Source organism: Arachis ipaensis, chromosome B04 (genome assembly GCF_000816755.2).
Source record: "Arachis ipaensis cultivar K30076 chromosome B04, Araip1.1, whole genome shotgun sequence".
Taxonomy (NCBI): domain Eukaryota; kingdom Viridiplantae; phylum Streptophyta; class Magnoliopsida; order Fabales; family Fabaceae; genus Arachis; species Arachis ipaensis.
This window is the reverse complement of record NC_029788.2, coordinates 14,895,142-14,905,176: the sequence shown is the minus strand read 5'-3', so window position 1 is coordinate 14,905,176 and position 10,035 is coordinate 14,895,142. Positions and strand designations below refer to the sequence as shown.

At 34.6% G+C, this 10,035-nt stretch overlaps 1 protein-coding gene and 1 long non-coding RNA gene across 2 annotated transcripts in view; both read left to right on the top strand.

Annotated features, from left to right (window-relative positions):
- LOC107638999 (serine/threonine-protein phosphatase 4 regulatory subunit 3A) overlaps nucleotides 1-8,833 on the top strand; it is a 15,018-nt gene extending 6,185 nt beyond the window's left edge. Inside the window, exons 8-23 of the mRNA XM_016342402.2 lie at nucleotides 539-638; nucleotides 728-805; nucleotides 1,029-1,096; nucleotides 1,218-1,286; nucleotides 1,365-1,444; nucleotides 1,564-1,591; nucleotides 2,925-3,019; nucleotides 3,127-3,220; nucleotides 3,754-3,852; nucleotides 4,177-4,394; nucleotides 4,484-4,598; nucleotides 6,769-6,900; nucleotides 6,978-7,085; nucleotides 7,160-7,269; nucleotides 7,351-7,449; nucleotides 7,537-8,833. Coding sequence (XP_016197888.2) covers nucleotides 539-638; nucleotides 728-805; nucleotides 1,029-1,096; nucleotides 1,218-1,286; nucleotides 1,365-1,444; nucleotides 1,564-1,591; nucleotides 2,925-3,019; nucleotides 3,127-3,220; nucleotides 3,754-3,852; nucleotides 4,177-4,394; nucleotides 4,484-4,598; nucleotides 6,769-6,900; nucleotides 6,978-7,085; nucleotides 7,160-7,269; nucleotides 7,351-7,449; nucleotides 7,537-8,071 — 2,028 coding nt within the window. The 3' untranslated portion in view covers nucleotides 8,072-8,833. The remainder of the gene's footprint in view (nucleotides 1-538; nucleotides 639-727; nucleotides 806-1,028; nucleotides 1,097-1,217; nucleotides 1,287-1,364; nucleotides 1,445-1,563; nucleotides 1,592-2,924; nucleotides 3,020-3,126; nucleotides 3,221-3,753; nucleotides 3,853-4,176; nucleotides 4,395-4,483; nucleotides 4,599-6,768; nucleotides 6,901-6,977; nucleotides 7,086-7,159; nucleotides 7,270-7,350; nucleotides 7,450-7,536) is intronic.
- Nucleotides 4,605-6,538, top strand: LOC110270939. Its single transcript, XR_002360735.1, has 2 exons — nucleotides 4,605-6,343; nucleotides 6,382-6,538. It is a non-coding gene; the product is annotated as an uncharacterized LOC110270939 (long non-coding RNA).

Here is a 10,035-nt window from a genome sequence, read left to right as displayed (position 1 = left end):
TTAAAAAGTATTTGAAGGTGAGTACAAAAGGAATGGAGGATAAAAATAAATCTTTCCTTAACTTAAAAAGGGAAGAAAAAGCGAAAGATGTAGAGAAAAATTCATCATTGCAGTGTAGGAACTAGCAAAGTTTCCCAATCCCTCATCATATTTGCACGGACCATTTGTTTTAAGAAGACCTTGAGCTCTTATCATATGTGGATGGACATGTACACAATCTTGTCCCAAAATGGCTTCTTCTGTGAAGGATACCCTAAGAATTACTAGAGTGATGCTCTACCCAAATGAACAAAAATGTATTTGCAGCCTATTTTGGCTTATTTGTTTCTATCAAATTAGTAAAGCTAGTCATATGAAAGTGGTACAAGGACTTGGGGCACCCAAAATTATTATATTGGTAATGGTTATGTTGTTGATTTCCAATTGTGCTATTATATCCTGATGTTTCTAATAATATTTATCTGATATTCGTTTATTCAATTTTTATTTTGAACTCTACACATAACATTGTTCATCTGTATTTATATTTGCAATGCAGCAAGATTTTTTTCGAAAGCTGATGGAACTATTCAGAAGATGTGAAGACTTGGAAAATATTGATGGCCTTCACATGATTTTCAAGATAGTCAAAGGGATAAGTCAGTGTTCAATTTTGTGCCATTTTGGTTTCAACCCATTGATTTCATTTGCTTTATTCTTCATTTTGAGGTTTTGTGATGCTTTGCAGTATTGCTTAATAGTACACAAATTTTCGAGAGAATATTCAGTGATGAATTTATAATGGACATTATTGGTTCTCTTGAGTGTAAGTTCATCCCAAATTTGTATTATATTTAATTATGTGAAATTTTGTATTTTGCATTCAGCCACTTTAGCCTTTGTGTGCGTGTGTGTTTTTTTTCTCCTCCCAATGAATTGTTTTTTCTCCTCCCAATCAATTATACTTTGTGGTTTTATTTTCTCCTTTTATATGCATAAACTAAAAAGTAGTTTATGATCTTGAGTTTTTCATTTCTTATTTATTTCAGATGATCCAGAAGCTCCTCATATTCAGCATCATCGTAAATTCTTAAAGGAGCATGTTATTTTTAAGGAGGTATATGTTTTGGGCCTGATTATTTGTTCTATGCTGTATAGGAGCCAGGCTGTATGCAGTTTTGTAGCAATGCAAATAAATATCCCTCTTAATAATAATGTGCAACAATTTTCTTTTGTAGGCTGTACCAATAAAGGATCGTACTGTGTTGTCAAAGATACATCAGACATATAGAGTTGGTCTTTTGAAGGTTTCACTTTGTACAAGCCATTTAATTTTTTGCTCCCTCTTTTTGAAATGAGACTCTGAGCTTTTTTAGTGCTTTCAGGATGTTGTTTTGGCTAGAGTATTGGATGAGGCTACTGTTGCAAATCTCAACTCTATGATATATGCAAACAATGCCTTTTGAAGGATGACAGTACATTTATCCAGGAGTTATTTGCTAGGTTAAAATCCCCCACCACTACTTCTGAATCAAAGAAAAATTTGGTAAGTCTGTTGATGATATTGTTTCATTTTTCTTTTAGCCTTGGCTGTGATACTGTACTATTTCCAGTATGACATTGTTATTTCATAACTTAACAATTTCCCCTCCTGGTAATTACCTTATTATATATGTGCAGTCACATTTGATGAAATTTTACTTAAAGAAGAAACAGAATTCCAGTGTCAGGTTATGCTAATAAATGGTCTCTGTTCTGTACAATTTATTTAGGTTATTATTCTGCACATTTGATGAAATTTTACTTAAAGAAGAAACAGAATTTCAGTGTCATTTTTTTTCCTCCTGTAGAATCAGTTGATTTGTTTCAAGGCACTTGTATTTTCATTTAGTATTTAGCTTCATAAGACTGAATGTGCTTTAGATCTAAAGTCAGCTCAATTTGGTTGAAGTTTAAATACACTCCAGTTTCAATCTGGTTCATGGTATTACATTTGCCATCCTGTGAAGGCAATAAAATTATGGATGGAATGTGTTTTAGATGCACTCTTCTAATTTTAAATGTCTTTAATTGGAAATTTGAAAGACTGTACAATGGTTCATTTCATGTTTCATTTTGCCTTAACTTGAAGGATGCAGAAGTTATATTAGAAGTATTACAAGGGAATGCTTCCTTATTCCAATTCTACATGTTAAACACAATTAAGTAGTGAAATATTTTCCTCCTTGATGGTTTTACTTTTATCTTTCCTGAAGAGAAAAAGGAACATCAATCACCTTCAGTTAGTTGCATTATAGGGGAATGACATGGCAAGAATTGTTAACTAGCATATTGTGATTAGAACTGGATTAGTTATTCCTTGTCTTTTTAGATGAATAATCATGCCTGTTTGGCCTTTATTATATATTGCTTGCTTGGAATGTTTCCTGTCTTGTTTAATTGAATTATTTTTTTCTTTTTATTCTCATGATTGACCATGTTACTTATTCCTTTCTTTTTTTTTTTTTCAATTTAATTTCTGTCTATTATCCAATTTTTAGAAGCTATTGTTGCTTGCATTCTTCCTAATTGTTTACTCTGAATTTGGTACTACCTACATAGATTACCTCCAAAATGTTCTGTTGATTTTCTTAAGATGTAATCTGAATTAGCATCTTCATATAGAAAAAATAATGAATGAACATCTTGAGCTGGTGCTGCTTGTTTTGGTACTATTTAATGGTGGAGGCCTGAAATAGTTATCTTTTTTTCATACAACTGTATGCATAGCAAGTTTTTCACGACTAAGAAACTTCCAGAAGAAACTTTTGATATACAGTTAATGCAATTTGCATTAGGAAGTTCTTGCAACTTCTCTGTTTCCCGATTATCTTTCAATTTTTGTTTTGCTCTTTATTCTTTTCGGAATCTTAATATCTTGGTAAAATTTATTGATTTTTTAATTTAATTTCATTATTTGTAGGGATCTGATGAATGAAGGCATCTTTGACATTATCACCGATGTCCTGCAATGTCAAGACAAGAAGTTTGTGCTTACTGGGTACTGATGCTATATTGGCCCTATGTATAAAAGTTTCAGTTTTTACTGGTCTGTTTTTACATTTTTTTGGATTAGTTTCTGAGGGGAAATATTTGTGATGCTTGCAGAACAGATATCCTCATTCTATTCTTGAATCAGGATCCTAATCTTCTGCGTTCCTATGTTGTGAGGCAAGAAGGAATGACACTACTTGGACTGTTGGTAAGTATTGTATGCAAGAGGACAAATGATTTTTACCCTCTAAATGGCATGCATCTTTAAAAAAACAGCCAAAGTCAAACAACCATGTTAGTGCATTATTTCATTTATGAATTTTGTTGTCCGAGTCTCTATTATTTATGTTTTGGACTTTTCATGAAGAGCTTTTGTATAACATATATATATATATAGTAAACACTCTAGTTGGATAATATATGTTTTTGTTTTTGGATAAAAGAATTATTCTGTTTAGATAAAGGGAAGAGGAATAGTTATATTTAGGGCAGTAAGAGAGCATCTCTTCAAGGACAAGAAGAAACAAGAAAACAACTATCAACAAAGTTGAGTTCTCTGGTATCTTTAAGATATCTGAGATCGAAATTCTTTAGAAAGGTTATGTGCTTTACACAATTACACCAAAGACTTTGTTATGAAACAAGAGGGATATTGGAATCGGTTGGACCTGTTAATGTATTTCCCTTTAAAAACATCCATAAGAAAAAGGTATTAGCTAACTCCTTTTTTTTTTTGGACAGGTTAGAGGAATGATAACAGATTTTGGAGATGAGATGCACTGCCAGTTTCTTGAAATCATTCGGAGTTTGTTGGACTCATGCACATTGTCTGGAGCACAGGTTTGTTTCCTGCTATCCTTTTCTGTTTGGTCAAATTAACCATGCGTTAATACTAATTTTTTCTTGGCCACATGGATTTGTTGCATAAGCTTGTTAGCTGAATTTAAGTATGGATGTGATTTTACTTTGAATCTTGGAGTCAGCACAAATGAGAGACTGAATTTATTTGTGCAAGTGTAAATTTTGCATGTTGATTATGTCCTATCTTCTGACATGTTTGAAACTCGAGTTAGTGTTTCATAAAGTTGGAAGATTTATTGTAGATTTATTAGATAGTTATTCATTGACTTGCTCAATGTTAACCTTTTTGTTTGACTTGCTCAGAGGGACACTATAATTGACATATTCTTTGAGAAGCATTTGGGTCAACTGATTGAAGTGATAACAGCATCATGTCCTCCAGAAAATGTTTCCCGTGCAAGTAGCAAATCTGTAGGTCCTGCTCAAAGAGTTAAGTTGCAGAGTGTGACGAAGCCAGAGATACTAGCAAACATATGTGACTTATTATGCTTTTGTGTCTTGCACCATCCATACAGGATAAAGTAATTTCTTGTATCCGTAGAGTAATTAAATTCACTTATTTGGTGCTGCTTTGTAAATGCCAATATGGATAACTCTTTCCTGTTTGCAGGTGCAACTTTCTTCCTAATAATGTGATTGATAAAATTTTGTTACTGACACGGAGAAGAGAAAAATACTTGGTTGTTGGTGCTGTCCGGTTTGTTCGTACTATTCTCTCCCGCCATGTAAGTTTTGGCTTTTGTATGGCGCTGTAATTTGGTATATAATTTGAGTGAGAAATTCTAGTTGTGTTGGGGTACACAGAAGGCTGTTAAGTAGTTTCAATGACATGGTTTTATAAACAGAAGCTACCATTGTGGAATGGGTTATGGGGGGTTTGTCACGATACAAGTGATTGCCTCTGGTGGTCAGGGTGTTATCAGTGACATTTTATTTTGGCACTTTAGTTTTGTATCATAGAAATCAGAGTCTATATTTATGCTTGATAATGTTTTATGATACAAGTATTTCGTTTTTAGCTTTTCGAATCGAATAATTTGAGCATCAAAGATTCGTGGGAACAGGCCAGAACTGGCGAGTCTATATCAAAAGAAACTGGATAAAAGGTTGAGGATAAATAGAAATCGCTCTCTCTCACACACACAAACATCTAAACCAAGTCAGACAAGGCTTAGTAGTTGTTGATGTAGCATATGTGATATATATAGTAGCGGCAGAAATAATTTTATGCGATCCCTGATAATACTGATATATTGTGATGTTCTCTGTTCTATAATTATATAGAAATTTGAAAAACCAATATATAAATTATATTGGGCTTTTTGTAGATACATGGATTCAAAATTTAGGTAATAATCCTGGTAGAGGTTTGTGATATTTTATCAATTTTTTTAGACTAGATAATTCAGTGTTCTTATGCACGGAGTTAGTTAAGCTGATTTCTCTGGTTGGACTTGACTTTTCTTTTTTTCTTTTTAAGAAAAACACATTTTTCATGTTCCATAGTTGTATCTTGTTTTCTCTGGCAATTTGGCTGTTGGAATTGTGAGTATAGTTTTAAACAGTTTGTTTGTCCTTTTAGGCAATGTTGACTGGTTCTGAGTGTAGTTTCAGAATGGTTTGAGTTTGATGACAGTTTATTTTTTCCATTGCCACTGTATGTCCCTTACCTTACTGAGTGGGGAATTCAAATAAAAGCTGTATCACATCTTACACTCAGAAGCATCAATTATGGTTAACTATTTGCTATTCTATTGTCTGGAGGAAAAAGGAATTTACAAATAGAAAAAGAAAAGAGAGACAATAAATATCTGCACAGGAATAAAGCAAAAGAGAAAATGTAGGTCCAAGTGATTGAGCTACGTAACAAGGCATGCCAATCTGAATAATGATATACATCCAAGTGTTCTTATTAACCAAGTCCAATCAAGTTGGTCTAACATCAACAAAAATCAATTATGGGTCGCATTATTTCAAGTCTTGTTGTTTAACTTGGCTGGACTTGATTTATAAAAAGACTTGGATATGTAACATTATTCCGCTGATCTGTCTACATATCTAAACATCTTTGAAGAGACCATTAGTAGGGCACCACTGAGATGCAAACGGAAAAACCCTATGTCGGCACATTTTAGTTCATTTTTCTTTTGTAGTCTGCAATTTCTCTCGTGAAATTTAATATCAGTTAGTAGCTTGTTCCTTTTCCCTTGTTGCATGTAATCACCTCATCTTCCTTGTTGAACTAGAGTTCATTTTCCCATTTTCTCTGTAACTTATCTCAACAATTTAGTTAAAACAATACTAGCAAGCACAATTAATTCTACCTGTTAGTTTTTGTATGCATGTCTAATTAAATTAGATGTATGCGATATACTATATTTGGAAAGTAAACAGGTAAGAGAACCTGTTGAATATGAGTTAATCTTAGCTGTTATAGAGCATCCTTATTCTTGTTGCCTGCCTAAAACAGGTGTAGATTATTTGAGCATCCTTATTTGCCTAAAACAGGTGTAGATTATTTGATATTTATTTTTTATCCTTCTCACCTTTGAGGACAAGAAGAGTAACAGTTATATAACCACAATAGTTTGTATAACTTCTGGGAATATTGGTAGACTTAGTTATTACTTTAAGTTGCTTATGTTATAGCTTCTAGTGTAGAAGATGTCCATAATCGTTTTATAAGATTTCTTGTTCTAAGATTCACATTGAAAGTTTGTTTGAGCTGGATGACTTTTTTTTTTTTATTCTGTGAAGCTAGGTATATCGATTTAGGTTAATATCATTGTGATTTCATTTCTTTTACCCCTCTATATAATTCTTATTTCCCTTCAGACTGTTGGTGTCTTGGTCCTCATATGTAGTGCAACTAATAGTTTGTGGGTTTGCCTGCAGGATGAGCATCTGATTATCCATTTTGTTAGAAATAATCTTCTCAAACCAATTGTAGATGCCTTTGTTGCCAATGGAAATCGCTACAATCTGCTTAACTCTGCGGTTCTTGAACTTTTTGAGTATATTCGCAAGGTAACTCTCCTTTATTATGTAGTCATTGTGGATCTTAAGTGCCTTGCATGATTTTGTGCTGATTACATTTAATGCAGGAGAATCTAACATTGTTGCTGAAATATATAATTGAATCCTTCTGGGACCAGTTGATGAAATTTGAGTATTTGGTATCCATTCGCTCGCTGAAAGTAAAGTATGAGCAGGTATATTCCTTGTGTTTACCCAACTCTTATCAAGCACATGGTCTTGACTCTTGAGCTTACATGCTTGCATGCAGTGTGTAGATAATGGTGGTACAAAAAGTACATCTAATGTGACTGACCTTCGAAGACGAACTGATGAGCGTTGTTTGGAGAAAGAAGAGGAAGAGTACTTTAATGAAGACAGGTATGTATATTCTTTCATGAATATTATAGTTGGTTTTATACAGATAGCATGGTGTGTCTTGATTTTTGATGGTTTATTCAGTGATGAAGAGGATACATCTGCATCCATTTCGCGAAATCAGAAAGGGCAGCAGCAAAAACCTGTTTTGTCCAATGGAGTTGCTGCAGGCTACTCGCAGAGGTATGCTGGCTTATGTTTAGGGTTCTCCTAGTCCTGTTCTCTCAATCATCATCCGTAAAGTGATGATGCCTTTTTCTTGATTTTCAGTCCAAGGTCTGGTGCACTGGTTGATTATGATGATGACGAGGATGATGAGGATTACAGGCCGCCACAAAGGAAGCAACTGGAGACTTCTGAAGAGGATGAAGGGACAATGGAGTCTCTCAGGCTGAAAAGGAAATTGCCTTCAAAGGATAAGGATCCTGAGTCAGTGAAGAAGCAGAAACTGTCTAAGAACTCAAAATCAAAAGAGAGTGTTTTTGCTGCGTTGTGTTCAACATTGAGCCAGGCTGTGCTACCTGTTAAGAGAACTGCAATGAACATTCATACAGGCCCTTGGCCAAATGATGGGAGGGAGAGCCCAGGGGAAGGCAATCAAGAAAAGGGGTCAAGTGTTTCTGGAACCTGTTCTGAGATTAGCAATACAACAAATGAAGAGAACCATTTAGATAGAGAAACTGCTGCCTCAAGAAATGTTTCTGAAAGGTTACCTGGCACCCTGGAGAATGGCCAGTTGGGTACTGAGGAACATCCATTGGTTTCACCAAAATCCTCACCAGAGATGGCTGTCAACGGATCTTAGGCTTTCAGAATCGTATTGTGGAAGGCTTATTGTTCATGTTGTCTGACCTATGGATATGCTGGTGGCTAGGTGGTTACTGAGCGTACGCCAAAGCTATGAGCCAGAAGAAAAGAAAGGTTTTCTACAAGGGGGTAAGTTCTTATTTTGCATTCCGTTGACAACATGCAGAGATTCTGTACAGTGTCGCTGAGATGCGGAAGACATTAATACTGCAACTTGGATCTGCTCCTATGCTTTGGTTGGCTATTACAGGCTTTGAGCATAGTAATTGTTGCTTTTGTGTAACATTCACCAGCGATAATTCTCGTTTTCTTTTCTGTCTCGCCTAATTTTACCTACCACCTCATTTTCATGGTTCCTGCCAGAGGGTCTGGGGTTGGGGGTTGATCTTGCTATCATTGTTTCGCCGTTTTCTAAGTTATATCAACTTGATAGAGGGCACTAATATTCGCCCAACACAGGTTTTTACTTTTCTGTTTTCTTGTTCTTCCCCCCTTTTTTTGTGGTGGATGTGATAATAGAGAATGTGCAGTTGAGTTTAGGACCAATATCTCAGAAATGTAGTAATGAGAAAAACAGAGTCCGTTGTAAATCTGTATTAAGCTGTTAACGCATGCATTGGACTTGCAATGCAGTTCTGTCAACTTCAACTGTAATTACGATGATTAGCTTTGCCCTAAGATCTGTACCCCATCCAAAACGCAAAAAGAAAAGTTTTGCCTTGAAATTTTATATTGTTGTGACTGCTTGACTTTTAGCAACTTCACGTCCATCTCATGGTAGTGTTTGCTTTGTTCCTTCAGTTTTGGCTGCAGTGATCTTATCTTGTGAGTGACTTTTCCTTTTGATTTGGTTGATAATAATATTAAGGGCAAAGTATTCTTACATCTTCTAAGATCCAGTGAAATAAATTTCTCTTTTCTTATCACGTTGAATCTCCGAAGTTTTCGGTAATATATTTGATATTACGGCATAACAGTAACTTTCTTGAAAGTAGGTTTAGAAGAGTTTAATGACTTTACGTTCCTTTTACAAATAAACGAGTCATAATGAATTTCACCGAAGGTTGGAGATGAGGTACGTGAATTTGTCATAATACTATTAACATTGAAGGCAAGGTTAACCTTGTCTTCAAGATGCTCATCACGCCTAATAATAACAGTAGTATGTATACATCTCCGGCAGTGGATGGTTTTTGGTTTACTTATTTGATATATATATTTTGGAAGACGAAAACAAGGGACGAATGTCATAGAATCCACCCTCAGTATTTCATGCTGGCTCACTAACACTGTATGCTTCATGCTTACAATTTACTTTGCTGTTTCATTATGTGAATCAACGGATTCTTAGTGGTATATTACATTGAAAACGGGATTCGGACTTAATTAACATCCATCGAGTTTTAATTTGTGGAGATGCAGCTACAAGAACTGATTACTGAAGCCTTTTGAATTTTTTTTCCCTTTCCTTTGATGCAGTGGGAGGTTCATATTTTGTTTCCGTTTGGATATTTTCATCGTAATATTTTGAAATGGATATATCATTGTTGTGATAAAGTAATCTTACGTAATATGTCCGAGGTATTTTAGTGAAAGAATAAGGTTGTAACAGCGACATCATATTATGTATTGATTGATAAATGTTCACTAATTGTATAATAAGGTCAATTCATATGAATCCAAACATGATTATTATGCGTTATTTGTTTTAAACACGTTCTTTGATTATTAAGCTATTGTTATTTTATATTTTAAACTAAATAATTAAGTATTACATGTTATATAATCTATCCTAATATCTATTTAAAAAAATACAAGTAATAAGGAGGGAAGGAGGAGAGGACTGAGTCGTAAGGTGAAAATGGAAGAAGGCATTGCTCCTTTTTTAGTGGCTTGAAATGGTGTACTCCATCAACCTTGTTATTTCCACTTACCACCTCTTCCCCGCAATACCCGCAATAC